General features: G+C 50.7%; 1 protein-coding gene across 2 annotated transcripts in view; it reads right to left on the bottom strand.

The window, feature by feature from the left end:
* The window catches only part of DPYSL2 (dihydropyrimidinase like 2), a 107,235-nt gene that overhangs the window by 17,938 nt on the left and 72,808 nt on the right, over positions 1–16,489 (bottom strand). For both annotated transcript variants that reach the window (XM_036888778.2, XM_036888779.2), the window contains exons 4-8: positions 9,159–9,323; positions 6,893–6,954; positions 6,281–6,361; positions 5,731–5,799; positions 2,573–2,693 (exon numbers count right to left, since the gene is read on the bottom strand). In XM_036888778.2, coding sequence (XP_036744673.1) covers positions 2,573–2,693; positions 5,731–5,799; positions 6,281–6,361; positions 6,893–6,954; positions 9,159–9,323 — 498 coding nt within the window. The remainder of the gene's footprint in view (positions 1–2,572; positions 2,694–5,730; positions 5,800–6,280; positions 6,362–6,892; positions 6,955–9,158; positions 9,324–16,489) is intronic.

Here is a 16,489-nt window from a genome sequence, read left to right on the forward strand (position 1 = left end):
CTTTGCGCATGGGCAGATGAGACCCAGAGATGGTACCTGACCTGCCCAGCGCCACGTGCTAGCACAGAGTGGAGCTGGGATCTGACCTAGGACAGAATACTGAGCACAAAACCACAATACAACCTTATATCATCTTCCTTCTTGGTTGTTTGGGAATCCTTGCGCCCATCACTCCGGAGGTCAGGCTCGTGTTTCTACCAGGTTTGTTGAGGAACTAAACCCCAACAGATACCAAGAAAGAGATGGTCACAGCATTTCTCAGATTAAAATACTCTCAAAGCACGAAGGTAAGTCCTATGTTAATGGGGACACTCATGGCCTGAAGACAGATGCAGGAGGACCAAAGCCCAATTCTACCATTCACAAGCTCTGACCTTCAGTTCACTTAGCTGCAATGTACAACCAAGAACCAAAATCCCTGCCTGGGCTGCCCCCCAAAGTTGTTGCAAAGTTCTGACATAATAGAAAGAGCCTTAACAGCCTGCAAAGCAAGCTAGGACTTCTGACTTGCTCACTGGCACCCAAGTGCACCCAAAATTCCTTGCTGGCAGCTCAGGTTCACCAAGAGCAAGGCTTTCAAGGACTGAAGGGTGGCAGTTTGAATGCAAGAGCTACTCTGGGCAAGGTTCTGGAATGAGCAGACTGAAGCAATCCCTTCTTAGTGCTCATCCCCCAGTATACACAGAGGGTCAAAGTCATGAGCAGAGGGACATCACTGGACACCGAGTGGCACAGTGTAAGGGCAGGACCAGACAGACGACAGAATTACGCCCTGCCGTTCTGCATCTTCTGATGAGAAATCTGAGGCAGACAGGAGGAGCCTGGCGCCAGCGCACTGCCACCCCGACCAGGGCCAGCTCCCCCTGCCCCGGACAGAGCTCTGCTGAGGCCGGATCCCTCTAGCTTCCAAATTGGACAAGTGGGACTCCAAATTGGAAAACAAGGTCTTGTTCTTAAACTCTGCTAAACTGAATGTTTAATTATATTAAAACTGCATTAAAATGTTTGACTAACTTTTTGTTTATTGTCATCTGGGCACCAAAATAAACAAAATAAGCTGCCCCTCACTTCCCCTTCCCCGAGACTGTGCCTACCGTGCCATGCTACATGGGAGCAGCGATTCTGAGATTAGTGTTGGCTGTGTGATTAGGGAGCTGAGGCTCATTGCCACACTGCACCTGCAGGCCTGCGTGACAGAGGGCCCAGGGGAAGGACGGTCCCCAACAGTAATCATCCAGTGTCTCCCAGAAACAACCCAAAGCTGATTCTGAGTAGATGTCATTAGTTTAGGAAAGTGTTCCTTTATTTTGAAAAGGCAATTCCTTCTAGCTACCAGGAGAGGGCTCATTTCCAAGACAGTAATGCAGCAACCACATAAGGCGAAGCCTAAGGACAGAGGCCCGGGGCACCAAGAACAGGGGCCAGGATTGCTGGGTCCATCTGGAAGCCATCATCTCCAGGGACAGACTGACTCAGTGGTCACTGAGCAATCTGTTCTAGGTCCTGACCCAAGGTCGCCCACCAGTGGAAAATATCCTACAGTCCTCCATCCATGTGGCTCACATCCCACAGAGAACTAGAAACAAAAGCACAGAGGTCAAACTGCTCCCTTATTGACAGAGAAAGAAAGACACAGGAGATAAAGGGATAGAAAGAGACTGAAAGGAAGAGAGAGACCAAGAAAGAGATTCAGGGACCAGGAGAAAGCTACACAGAAATCAAGAGACAAATGGAGACGGCAAGATGGAGGGGTTCAGAGAGGCCCAGGGCGGAGGAATGCAATGGGGAGAGAGGCAGGAAGGGGGGCAGGAGGGAGGGAGGACCCCTTTGTGATATTCATGTTCACATCAGGCCAAGATCTGCCCTCAAAGTCAACCGCACGCTATCAGGCTTTCCGTACGGGCAGCTGCACTCCACGGCAGGGGCCGTGGGGGTGATTCTCTAAACTCACAGCCAAGGGCGGGTTACGACAGGGCTCTGCTGCATTCATAATGGATAAGGTGCTCCTGAAGCAGTGCTGGAAGCTGCACTTAGTAAATTAGTTTCCAAGGACCTTCTCAATGGCTTCCCTGGTACCAGCAGAGAGCCAGCCTCAGCCCAGAATATATCAGTGTGCTTTATAGGGAGCGACTCAGGCACCAGACCCAGACGGGAGGAGGCCAGGGCAAGATGCCCCATCCTACACCCCAAGACCCTCTTACTGACCCGTACAGAAATCACTACCAGCCACAGAAGGGACGTGCATTTGTCAATAGAAGGATTCTGTAGCAGATGGAAACTGACATTATCTGTGGATGTGCCTAGTTTATTTAGACTGCATCAAATTAAATCCAACTTCTTTAAAGTAGGGGCAGGAGGGAAATGTGCCTGCCTACCCACTCTTTGCCATGTGAGGCTTTAAATAGATATTAACAGGGCCGCAGCGACGGGACAGAGGGAGAAACTGGAGCTCCCTGCCTCGCCCGGCGGTAATTAGGTTAATGCTGGAACGTGATGAAAGCGGCCCACTTGGCATGAAGGTCTGGAAAAGGGGCCTCCTGACCTGCCGGCAGCCACAGCCGGTGACACTCACCCTTCTTGCGGGCCTGGGCGATCACTTCGGCCGCGCTCCTGCTCATCACCTTGGTGATGTACAGGGGGCAGTTGGTCTGGTTGGCGATGGTAATAGAACGATTCACCGCTTCGGCCTCCACCTACAGAAGAGCATCTGGATGTGAGAACTGTGCCTAGTCGGTGCCCACCCCGCAAGCCCACCTTTACCCACTGAGAAAGGCTAAGGTGAATGAGAGGACTGTGTCCTCAAGGTCCTAACCCAAGTGGTGCTGCGGGAGGGGGATGTGACGTGCCCAGGGTCACTCAACACTGGTGGGCTGAAATGACAGGGCAATTCCTTCCCTGCCCTTCTGAGTGTGATCAGCAGGCCAGCCACGCCAGCATCAGCCCAGAGTCTGTAGGAAATGCAGGTTCTCGGGCCCTTCTCCACACTCACAGGATCAGGAACTCTGTGGGTAGGCCCCAGAACCACAGGTGACTTCTCTGCTAAGGCTTGAGAGCCAGCAGGCATGGGAATTTCTTCCAATCTGGTGCCTTCATTCCAGCCATATACTCTTGAGTCATTCAGTGATGTGATTTTGGCCAGGCTTCCGTCTAATGCCCACAGAAGAAGCCAGCATGGCCCCAGGAACAAGGCAACCTCACAGGGCACTGGGTCAGGAGCAGGCAGATTTGTGTAAACCAAAGGCCCTCTGTATGCAAGGCACAACCGTGGCCGGCCACAGCCTGGCACAACCTCTGGCACAAGATGGAAGAGGCGCTCCAGTTAATCATCTGACTCTACAAACCTGGTGCTTCAGTGAATGATATTTCCAAGACCCCGAGGGATCACTGCTAATACCTGATCACGTAAGACTACTGAGGTCAAAGGACATCTTACAGAGGAATAAGCAGGGCATGTTTGGAAAGGGGCCACTGAAGGAACACAGGAAACCATGGAACGATGGATCTCAAAGTCTCTTGCAACCTCCCAAACCCTTGCAAAAGGCTGTGGCTTCCCCTCTTGGAGGTAAGGGGCTGGGTTTTACTTGGCTTTTGGTATCCTCCATGCCCCACCCCCAAAACTCCCATCAGAGCACCCGGTACATAGCAGGTGCCCAAAAGTGTTTACTGAACAAATAAATAGTTTCAGTTTGCTTCCATGGTTAAAGCTAGACTGTTCCATAAAGAGCTGCTATTTTTCACAAGGAAGAACCAATCCTAACTGAATTATCTGAGCTAACCACGTTTCTACAGGAGCTTGGCCAAGAACTAAAGTTCTGTAATTGCATTAACTGGTAATCTAATTTAATAAACTAAGACAACTTCGTTCACATTTGGCCTTTCGGGCATCAACTATGTGAAGAGACATGTCTAGAAATCCAAAGGAAGCCAAATGGCTCTTGAGAAAGCTCATTAAACATCCAAGTGTTTTTAATTCCTGGAATAGCTAAACAATCGGCCCTCCCTCTCCTTGGCTCCTGTTACAACAGAAGGTCCTCTGGCCCGGGTGGCACAGAGAGGGGACGTCCTGCATCTCTGTGGTCACCTCAAAGTCCACAGGGTAAAGTGTGAAAGACCCTGCTGGAACCCTCCGTGCCTCCCAGGACACATGATTATCCATTTTCTGTCCCAATCTGAATGCTTTTGAAGTGAACAGAGGCCTTATTAATGACTGCACGGGAGCAGCAGGTGTGGATGGGGGCTCCTGGGGGAGTGGACAGTGCCGTCCTCCTCACAGCAGTAAATGGGACAAGAGAGCCATTTCTGTCCGGGCCCTTCCTCTGGAGGACTGGCTTGCGTGGGAAGAATCCGAGTCCCTGGGCCCCTGATTGGCATGCATCTGCTGTGTCTGCGTGCCAGTCTGTGTGTGTCTTCTCTGTGTGTGTGACTGTGCTTGCCTTGCCTGTCTGTGTGTGTGTGTGTCTGTCTGTGTCTGGTGCCTGTTTGTGCCTGTGTCTATCTCCACGTGTGTCGGTGTATCGGCATGTCTGTGTGTATCTGACTGTGTCTGCATGTGTCCGTCTGCCTATCTGTGTCTGCTTGTCTGTCTGTGTGCATTCATAGGAAGAAGGCAAACAAGGAAGCATAAACCCTCAGCGTGTGCAGACATTCCAAGTGGCTTCCGCCTTCTCTTTCTCCTGCCTCTTTCTTACACTCTCCTTCCCCTGCCTCTTCCCTCCCCAGAGTCCGAGGGAAAAGGCTGGCGACACCGTGCCACCTCCCCAGCCCAGGCGGCCTGTGATGGCGCCCTCATCACCCTGCACCCAGGTCCTGAGCCAGTGCGAGTCCTGTGCTCCAGGTCCGTGGTCTGGGGACACAGGCCCCCTTCACGCGCCTCTCAGCAAGCACTTCCCTCCACCTGTCTCCAGAAGGAAAAATCCCCACTTGAAGCCAACATCCAGTGCCTTGGTGATTTTCCGCCCTTTTCTAGCGTCCCTCCTCTGTCACTACTTTCTTGTCAGGAGACATTTCCTGAGATGCCTCCCCAGAGTTCTCTCCACTCAGAGCTGCCAGGTCCTCGAAAGCCTGACCTTGAGCCTTTCGTTAACAAATCAACTTCCGACAAGGCCAGGAATTCTAACTCAGCAGACCAGATTCTTCACCACACGCGAGGTGAGCACCCCTCTTCTACCTCACCGTCCAGGGATTCTCAACCTTTGTGCCAGCAAAGGGGAACTCTCCACTTAGCTCCTCTTAATTTTCCCTCCCTAATTCTGCAAGATTCTGTCTACCACTCTCTGCTGATCATGTTAAACCCTGTGTAGACTTATCACAGAAAAATTTACAATTCCCTCTATGCTTTTATAGATATTTAGAAGCGCTTCTAGAGCCCCACAATTATGTCTTGGTGGCTGGTCAGACTGTGGAGGCCCCGGGTTATGAATCTCAAAACCCAGATTGCAGGATGCTAATAAAACATAGTTTGAATCGACCCAAGAAAGGGCTTGAAGAATTTGAGACAGAAAGAGGGGGGTCTGCAGACTAATCAATCCTACTGCTTGACCCCACAGCTCAGGCTCACAGTACCCTTTGCCTGTGAAGACACGCATGCATGTAACAGTGACTCCTTAGAGGGGCCCAAGCCGGCATCCAAGAAGCCCCACTCTCGACAGGCAGGACCCACCAGTGGGGCCTGCGTGGCCCGGGAGCACCTGAGGGACAGTGACCCATGCATTCCCCTCCGCGGATGCTCACCTCCTCAGGCCGGCTCAGCACGTGTCCCTCGGGGCCTGTGATGCCCAGATCCAGGATCCTCTGCTGCTCCTGCATAAATGACAGCCAGGCTGTCAGGGAGGCCTGGACTTCGGATGGCTCTGACTGCTAGAGCTCAGAGTTGCTCAGGCAACACATTGCTGACCATTCAGCTTTCCAAGACCCCATGGAGAGAGGGGCTCGCTACTCTGTGACCAGTCCGGCCTGGGCTGTGACAGACCAGTTACAGCCTCCCAAATGCAGTCAGCTGTTCTCCTGGGCTGCTGAAAGCCCGTGCACTCCCAGGCCCCCACCCCAGAGGCAGCCGCACTCCAGCACCAGGCAACGAAGGGAACCGGCTGCATGTCCTGCAGGACACACCCACATCCAGGCTGCTGGTGACACTGTCAGCACAGCACCCCTGGGCATTCACACCAGGTCACCCTGCTTTTCTGACCTTGGAGTTGAGCTACTTCAGAAGTCCCTTCACTCTCTCAACACCGCCTCCTGCCCTGAAAGTCGTAAAGAAATGATGAAGAGGAAAACACCATACCTCTGCAATGATGTCGCCGTTTTCTGCGTGGACTTGGGCAATCGCGCCAATATCCCGGATCACACTCAGTACTTCATAGATCTGAGGGTGGAGATTAGAGACAGGGACTTCCATCTTTCCTGTTCACAAGAACAGTAACCTCCCTGCAGGCCCAGGGGATCAGAGCCAGCACCCTCGGGTGCTTCTATGAAGGCTGGGTTTGGTGACGTGCTCTGAGGGCAGTGTTTCTGGCTGCACGTGGCAGAGCAGGACTCTCAGTAATTAACAGAAGCAGCGCAACCCGAAGGGCATGGATTAGGAGAAGCCCGTGGAGGCCACCAGCCCTGCGCGAGGTTTGCTGAGGAGTCCCTGAGCACACAGCTCAGCCATGCTGCCCCACAGCAGGCAACTCTGAGGCTGATTCCGGAGCCTGGGGGCACACTGGTCCTGGTGAGCCGGGAAACTAGGCTCATACCCTCCCTAAAGGTAGAGTTACATCAGGGACACCATCCACCAGCCATCTTCCATGAGCCTAAGGGATGTTCATACACTGGAGGCAGCTTCCAAGACAACAGCAGGGGCCCAAGGGTACCAAATGCCAGCAAGCCTGTTCAGAAAAGCACATTTTCTCACCTGGGAATCTGTTAGCTGGAAGCGATCTTTGAAAGCCATGTACACCAGGAAGGAATTTACCCCTAGTGGACAGAAACAGAAACAGAGACATGAAGACGGGGCTTTAACAGATAAACCAAATAATCTGGAAGGGAATAAGAAAGTTATAGTTCTTTACATACATATATGCAGAGAGAAAGAGGAAGAGAGAGAAACAGAGAGGAGAGAGAGACAGAGATGGAGATGAAATATAAAGCAAATGCAGCAGAATATAAACAATCAGCCAATCTGGGACTAGGGTGCAAAGTTCATTTTAGGATTCTTAGAGTTTTTCTCTAAGTTTAAAACTATGAAAATTAGAAGTCGCCTGAATTTGTATACCCATACACACACAGCAGCACTATTCACAATTAACCAAAGGGTAGATGTGTCCTCTGACAGATGAATGGATAAACAAAATGTGGTGTATGCATACAATGGGAGTACTGTTCAGCCTTAAGCAGGAAGGAAATTCTGATACATGCAATGAGCCTTGGGGGCACAATGCTAAGTAAAATATCCCAATCACAAAAAGACAAATACTGTAGGATCCCACTTATATGTCAAGTCCATAGAGACAGAAATAGAATGGTGTTTGCAAGGGGCTGGGGAGGGAGAAACGGAAATCATGGTTTAATGGGCACAGACGTTCGGTTAAGTTCTGGAGAAGGATGGTGACGATGGTAGCACAACAATGTGAATGTTCTTACTACTGAACTGTACATTTAAAGATGGCAAATTTTACATTGTGTTGTATTTTGCCACAATTAAAAGTGAAAACTAAAAGCAAAAATTGTCCCCAACTGCTATGACTTTAAGAAGAAAATGAATCTGAAGAGTCTGTGGATCAAGAGCTATCACAAAGCTCTTTCTTTGGTAAACAGACTGCCCTCCCTGCTGACTTTAAAGAAACCATTTTCAGTAAGAAAAGGCCCACAAGTGCACCAAGCTGATGTCGCAATTCTCGGGCTGGCATTTTAGAGTTCTTGCCTCCCAAGGCACCAAACAGCCCTGCCCAACATCCATCGCCATGGTAAACAACTGTCCTGACAATTCTCTAGTCTTGGAGCTTAATTCAGGCCACCTGGGGATGCCTGAGTTCAATGCCTCAGGCCAACCCAGCCCCTCTGTCCAGCCAGGCAACAGTTGCTATGGCAACCCTCCTGGCTGATGTGAAGCAGATTCATTTTAAGTATGGAAAGTTGAGTCTTAATATTCTCAAAAGAAAGATCAAGGGTTGCCTATCTTCTTGTATGTGGGACCTTCCTGCCAGAAAGAATCTTAGGCTATCTAGTCCAATACCCACATGTGAAAGATTTTTTTAATTGAGGGTCATAAAATTTAAGTGTTTTGCCCAAGGTCATGCAGCTAATTTGTGGAAGAGCAAAGAAATAAACCCTAGGTTTTCTAGATTTTCATTCTGAACTCTTCCTATCATTCCTATGTATTTCTACCATAGCCATGCCTAGAGATCTCCCTCCTGCCGTCTTACTCACAGCTCCTGGTACTTCTGAGCTTAGAAGTCACAGAACTCAAAAGCAGTAGGTGTTTCCCTGGCAATTAAGATCCAGTGACCCCAGGAGTCTTGTCTATGGCCAAGCTCAAGGGGACCCCAGAAGGTGATATATAATCTGGCAATACCACCTAAACCCCCAAGATTCCTGTGGACAAGAGGATCTCAGAGGTACAGAGGTTGGCAAGATTCCTCAACCTTCCTGGGAATCTTTCAGAACCCAAACCTGGAATTCTGCTCCCCAAAATAGTCCTATGGAACAAAAACGGACTCCCACAGGTTGTCCCAGAGCCTCCTCACCCTCAAATTTACCCTGGCTCTTCCAGGTTTGCTGGAAGAGGCTGTCAGAGACTGGGGCATTTTCCAACGACAGCCAGAATCCTCACTGGGATATGCATCGTTTCCCTTTAAGGGCCAGTCTGCAGACTCAACTAGCCAACCTCGCTAAGGAGCGCGGTTCCTCCAAACCAAGAAGCTGCACGTAGCTGATCCGTACAAATAGATCAGATCCTGTAATAGGGCTCAGCTTCTCTTCTCAACGCAAGCTTCTGTCACTGGGTTGGGTTTTGCTAGCTCCAATCAGCATGAGCTGCGACCCAGCCCTCTCTCCCTGCAGGCACAGGGGCGAGGCATGGAGGGGATCCATGGGCACTATTCACAGAGCTTTTCCTCACAGAGCTGGGCCAGCTCAGGGGCTGAAATGCATCCCACAGGGTGTGGGTCAGTGCAACCTACCGTGGTCCTTCACCAGGGCCTCCATCTCCTCCTGGATGCCCTTATGCCACTCGGTGATGTCCACATGCAGAGAGTAGTCACAGCAGGACTTGCTGTCGGCCCATTCCCTCCACTGGTCGAAGGCGGCCAGCAGGCTCGTCCCGGGCTCGGGCACGACATGGTCAACTAGGAAAAGAACAGACATTTGGCACCATTAGCAGAAGCCTCAGGGCCACGGGCCCACAGCTGTTTTCCCATTTCACCTGGAAGCGCAGCTTCGTGGGTTCATAATGGAGCTGGTGATACCGACGGCCGGCTTCTAAGCATCCACGTAAACCAGCTGACACCCAAGAGGGAGAGAGCAAAGGGCAGAAACCGGGCATGGCACAACTACACCAGTGAAACCATGCATGAACTGCCCAGCTCTGATTTCCCAACCGAAATCCCTGAGAGCAAACACCCCGGGCACATTTCACAGACAATGAGCCCTTATGGACAAAGGCAGAGTCAGATGGCCGGCCAGAGCCGCCAAACCCTTCTTTGTGCTGATAGCTGCCTGTGAGACGCCCCGGCCAGACACCCAGGACCTTGAAGACGCTGGGCGGGAGCCACGCAGACGGGCCTGTCTACTGCCAGCGACGCTCACGTTTCGGCTCCACAGTACCACTTTGTCATTTAAGGGAGATCTTTCATCCTAAGAGTTCAAAGCATTTTAAAATAATGGTTACTGTTTTATTATTATTGAGCTAAACTGATAGGAAGGACAGAGGACTCTGGACTCAGGCTGACCGGAGCCTGTTTCCTGGCTCCAGCAACATGCTCCTAGGTAAGCTACTTACTCTCCACTTCCCTAAGCTTCTGTGTTGGCTTAAAATGGGGATATTTCCTACCACATTTACTTGTTGTGAAGAGTAAATGAGATCACATATCTATCAACCTTTCGTCATTTCCCTACTTCAATCCTCCAAAGGCTTCCCCTTGCTCTTTGGATGAAGATTAAAGTCCCCAACAAGGTAAATAAGATCCTGCCCAACCTGGCCTTGCCCACCTACAGCATCGCCCCCGGACCACTTTCCCCTTGCACTCTGCTCTCCAACCACACAAACTACATTTCAGTTCCTACAGTATCAGCCTGCTCCCTTCTGCCACAGGGCCTTTGCACATGCTATTGTCTCTCCTAGGCCTCAGAGAGCTGTCGCCCAGTTACCATGCTGAAGGTTTACCAGAACTGTTATTACCTACCTTCTGCAAAGAGACACTAAAATACAAACTCGGATGACTTGTCTAAGGTCAAATCAAACTTACACAACAAAAAAGATAAAACCCAGGACTCCCGACACCTACAGCAATGAATCATTCTTCTAAATAAACTATTAGATCTTCTACACCCAGGTAAGCAGTTCTCAGCTAAGAAAACACCGGCCCAGGCAATGCTAGTGAGCTCAGATTTCTGAAACAAATTAAAACTTGAAGATGCTGCAAAACTGTAATCAACAGAGCTTGGCTTTGTATGTCTCAAAAATATGGACATCTAAGCTGAATTTTCTTTGGACAAAATTCACTTTTTTAAATAGGTAGCAGTATGTCTAATTAAATGGGTACATACAGAGCTGGTACCGTAATACATATAATGTTACCTAATGAAAGCAATGAGGATGTACACTCGCAATGCAAACCTGGTCCATCTGTAAAATGCTAACATAGAAACTGTTGACAAAACAGTTCCAATTAAGTTGTACCCCCTGGCTTCCTACAAAAAATACAAGATGAAAATATGACTGTGTAACCATCACAGTTGGGATAGAATCTCCCTAGGCGCACCCCTGGCTTCATTCTTGCCCCTGTCCAAAGCAGCCTGCATACGCAGCCAGACGGGTCCTAAATCGGTCATCAGATCCTGTCCCTGCCCTGATGAAATCCTTCAGTAGCTGTCCACCACTGTCAGAGTCAAAGTCAAACTCCTTCCCTTCGTCCTGAGGGTCTGGTCCTGGCTCATCTCTCCAGTGCCCCCTCTGCCACCTACCCCCTGCCCACCACCATCAGGCCACCTGGCCGTTGCTCACCCTTTGACCCAGCTCCTCTGCACCTGCAGCTTTCCACCAGCTGTTCCTTTTCTCTGGAAGTCTGCTCTCCTTGCTCTTTACTTACGCATCTCCTCCTCGTCCTCCTCCATCGGGCTAACGTGTCACCCTCACCACGTGCAGTAGTTTCTGCATCCGTTGCCCGAGTTTGCGGTCTGACTCCCCGACCAGGATGCAAACTGCCTCAAGCAGGGAGTGCCTGGACAGAGCAAGGGTTCCACACGTTTCCAGTCAATGAGCGGGCATTCCCTTCCAGCTCACCTTCCACCTTGCAGCGTCAGCTTAAGCAGAGAAGGAGGTGCTCATCCTGCTCAACTCCGAGGGTGTCAGATCATCTGGTGCTATGCTCCTCAAACCTCAGGGTGTGAAAGGATTTTCCTGAGAGCTTATTAAAACACAAGTTCCTAGATATGACCCCCAAGTTTCAGATTTCCGTAGGCCTGGTTGGGACCTGAGAATGTGCATTTTGAATAAGCAACCTGGGAACTAATGAGTCTGCCTTGGACCACTCTGAACATCACCAACCGAGAGCAAATCTTTTCCCATTTATTGTCCTGCCGCCTCCACTCATGCCCATATTACCACGAGGGCCCTGTTTCCTACACATCAGCATTATCACATACAACGACATCAGGTTCCCTGGCTGGAGCGCTGTGACTTCCATCTCTTTCCAAATATAGCTCCTGGAGTCAAGGATTCTTGAACAGGCAGGACACAGACAAAGCTGAGAGCTTCAGGGGAATAAACATGTTTCCTCTAAGGGCTAATGACATTCAGAAACGTGTCCGTGAAAAGCCTCCTCCTGTTTTCCCACAGTTCTCTTTCCGTCAAAGCTCCCTGGGGATGAGCTGCACCAGGGAGCAGGGTGGAATGTCATCCTCACTTCCGGAGGGAGCAGAGATTGCCCCCTGAGGACATAAGCCTGGAAACAACTTGCATGGAACTCAAAGGCCTTTCCTTAAGCTACCTGTCCCTGAAAGACCCTGGAAGATGCCACGGAAAACCCACCAACCCAGCGTCCCACCGGGCAGTGAAGAGAGAACGGCCTTTGGGGTCAAAGAGCCCCCGGTCTGCTGTGGCTCTCGCTGCAGCCCTCCCTTGCTGCACACGCTCTCTGGGGCTTCCATTTCTTTACCTATAAACCGTGGGCATGAAACTACCTACCGTGTGGGGCTGCACGTTCAAGAAAGCCTGTGTGAGAGCACCTGGCAGAAGCCAGGCACACACTGGAAACCCCTCGGGATGAGCCATCGGAAACACCACTGTGGTTTCAGCGGGAGGCCTGTGATTCTGCTTTTCCAGGGAGCCGAGAACATGCCCCAGGGACAGTGGGCTGGTTTAGGGGTTACAACCAGTGTCCGGAAATGCTTTCATCTAGGAGACACCAGCTATTTCCACAGGACTGTTATTACTTCTCTTGAAACTGCCAAAGGACCTACATTTTTTTAATAGCTCTACTGAGCTATATAATCCACATACTATACAAGTTGCTCATTTAAACTGTGCAAATCAATGGTTCTTAATCTAGTCAACGAGTTGTGCAACCATCACCTGGAGAAGACCCTGTAACCATCAATAGTCCCTCGTCCCCAGGTGCCCTCCTATCTCCGTCCCAAGCAACCATGCGTTTGCTTTCTGTCTCTGTGGATCTGGACATCCAACATAAACGGAATCATATAGCAGGGGGCCTCCTGTGTCTGGCTTCTTTCACTCACCCACCGTATCTGCGAGGCTCAGCTGCGTTGCAGCATCCTGTGTCAGTACTCCATTCCCTTCTAATTCCTTGTGTGGTCTTGGCAACCTATTTTTATTTTTATAGGATATTGGCAAAGTGTTAGACACAGGGTAGATAAGCTGCTCCTTGAAAATTCAAATATAGGACTCCTCAGCAGTTTGTAGTATATAGAAGACCCTTTTTTTGGGCTTTTTATTTTGTGATTTACTTGTAGACTCATTTGCCCTTCTAAGAAATGATACAGAGTACTCCTCAGACCGTTCACCCAGGGACCCCCAGGGGTAACATCTTGCTTAAGCTTCGTACAATATCACCGCCAGGAAGTTGACATTGACAGAATCCAAGACCCCAGGTTTTTAAAAGGCCAGCAGCTGGTGTTTCTGATCAGCTTTCAAGGGGCCTTTGCATTTAAAACACAGAGAGATGCCAAAAGTCAGCGCCGCAGCCCCTATTCCAGAACTGGCTGAAAGGGAACCACATTCCAGAAGTCTGCTGGGGGATACGTAGTTGCAACAGGAGGAAAAGCGGGGTCAGCCCAGCTGGGTCCCCCCTGTCCGAAGCCTCACAGTCACACGAAGGGGCAGTTCTAGAAACTCCCATTAGTACACACACCACCTGGCACTCCCTGGGTATTTACTCTATCAGAATTGCCCATCCACTGCCTCCCAGTCCAGAATCATCTCTGCCTCATTCTCTGGTCCCTGAGTTTAACTGTGTGTGCGTCCACCTCTCCTTTTTTCATCTTAGATAAGTTAATGGACTTGAATTAAAAGCAAGCCATCAGGGAGATGAGAACACAGACTTATCTGCATAGCATCCCAAGCCGGCATCTACTCTGCAGGATGTCGGGTGACCTACTCAACAGGGAATGGCTTTTGTTCGCAGAGATGAAAGCCTCTGGGAACCCGGCCTGCCAGTTAGGACAATACAGTTTTGTTCTGGAACAAGGCAGAGGGAGAAAGCACCTGCCCTTGGGTATATAAGGGGCATGCATAGGAGAGGTAGTGGAGGACAGGCCAGGTCAGACACCTGCATACCTGGCCTGTTCTGCCACTTACTCAGCCTGAGGCTTTGGGCAAGATACTCACCTTCTCTGGGCTTCAGAGCCCACATCTGTAAAACAGGGCTAATACAAGTACCCAACACAGAGTTCTGGTGAGGGGTAAATGAGGGGATAGGGAAAACACTCAGAAGGGTGAGCTGCAGAGATGTGCTCAGTAACACCAGCAGGAAGACAGTTACACGGTTTGTAAGGAGATCTGCCATGCATAAACCCCTTCATGAAGTATTTAGGTTTACAGGCTAGCTACTTACTTGCAGAAAGGCACTGACCCTCCCACAATGCAAATAAACATCTTCCTAGAATCTGGAACTATCTAGAATGTCTGTGCCTGGTTTTCTCACCTACAAATTGGCAACAGTAACGTACCTCACAGCATTCTTGCGAGTGTCCAGAAAGATGGTGTTTGTAAACAACAAAGTGCTGTCAGATGTGACCAGTCACCACTCGTATTCTCCTCTCTGTGTCCCCCAAAGCATCAGAGGCCTGGCACACAGGTGTTCAAGAAGCACAGCACAGACCACAGACATCACGTGTGCCTCTGGAAGCAATGCCCTGGCCAACCCTAGGACTGGGAAGCTCTCCCTCCAAGGGCCTGGCCACGGGACTCTGCAGTCTGCGAATTCCCAGTGCCCCCCCAAGCCCTGGAGCACACAGCTCTCCTGCGCAGTGGCTGCTCTTTGGGGCCCAGCCCACCTGCGTGCTGGCAAGGGGCCCCACTGTCTGGGGTGAGCATGAGCCCAGAAGACAGTGACTAACGGTGTGGCAAGGGGAACCCACATACTTGGGCGATGGGAGTGATAGTAAAAATAAGTAGTGTTTATCCAAACGCATCCTATCTGCCCGGGACTATTCCACACATCCTCCAGGGAGTATCTCGTGTAATCCTTACTCCAGCCCCTTGAGGTCGGAGCCCAGGTTGGCCCCATTTTCAGTTGAAGAAGTTGAGGGTCAGTGAGATTAAGTTCCCTGCTCACGTTCCTTACCGTGCACCCAGCAGAGGGCCTGGCCTACAGGAGTGCGACATTCATGGCACCTGTGCCTGGGCCACGGGGACCCCCTGGTAGAACTCTGGAAGGTGGTCAATAACATGGCTTAGCCTGTGCTGCTGACGGATAGAGGGGGCGGTGATCCCAGGTCATGTGACTCTAACGTCCCTACACTCAGCCACTTCTGCTCAGAAATGGGGTGACGGTCAATTAAGAAGTGAAATGCAGTCTTACCCCTTTGTATTTTATAACTACAGCAAGTAGCTCAATAATTCAATAAACAGAGAGGAAAACCATTTAATTAGCCCAACAATCGCCAGCATATTAACGCACCCTCCTAACTGCTCCAACCTCGAGGTACTTCGGAAATCCCCTTATTTCTCTATCCCAAACTTTCTCTAATGCAATCTTGCTTTTAAAACTAAACAAGTATGTTCACATAAACCAACACGAGCTGCAAGTAATTTTTCAGGATCCAACGGTCACTGCTAGAATCATTAAGCCTGAATCTGGTGGGAATAAGGCTTGAGGCAAGATCCAGTAAAAGGTACTGAATAAAACAAACAACCTCTTCTGTGAGCTGGTGATCAGCCAGCTTTGGAGGAAACAAGAGGAAGAAGATACAAACCAAGCCCTTAAAATGTTTAAAATCTAATGGGGGGGAAAAAATTCATTAAAAAGTACACACAGCAAATTATTCCGCTTGAAACTCAGATTACGGCCCTGTCCCCACCCTTCCTCTCCCAACAGGCTCTGGAAAGAGCCGAATGCTGTTGATGCCCCACCTCTGGCCTCCCATTCACTCCCACTGGACCCACCCTGCCAAGAGGCACCCAGGAACTGCTCCTGATGCAGCCAGTCCTGCCCAGTCCCCGCTTCCGGCCTGGGAGTGGGGGTGCACCCCCGCCCACCACCCCAGCCCCAGGGCAGCCCTCCACAGCTGGCCTCTGCTCCTCTGAGTCACTGTCCCCTGCTCCTCTTTCTCCCCCACATCCTCGATGCCAAACAGCTGGTGCTTGCAGGCCATCTTGCTTCCGTCTGTTTTCTCTCATTCCTTCCTCCTCATCCCCTTCCCCCCCATTCCTCTGCCTCCTCAAAGTGCACTGGGCTCAGCACTTGCCAGCTGACGGACGTGGGCCCAGGGCCTTTTCGGTCAGGGGCCAATCCCTGGGATAAGCAGCTGGAAGCAGGCAGGACCCCCAACCAGAAGCAGAGAGTGAGCACCTGGGTCTTCCCAACGCCTGCACTGCACACCCCCTGCCCACCGCATTTCCCTCTGAGAGGCCTGGGCCCACGGGAGGGAGGAGCCGCTCCCTCCAGGCTGCTGCCACATGACTCAGGGAGCCCAGGACCAGCGCTGGCGGCTGCAGTGGAAAGAGCGGGCAGCAGAGAGGCAATGCCCAGACTCCAAACCCAGCACCATGTCTCACTCTGAAGATGAACTGGGAAAGGTATCTTTGACTTTTCATTCCAATTTCACAATTTAA

The sequence above is a fragment of the Manis pentadactyla genome, chromosome 1 (assembly GCF_030020395.1).
Source record: "Manis pentadactyla isolate mManPen7 chromosome 1, mManPen7.hap1, whole genome shotgun sequence".
Lineage (NCBI taxonomy): Eukaryota > Metazoa > Chordata > Mammalia > Pholidota > Manidae > Manis > Manis pentadactyla.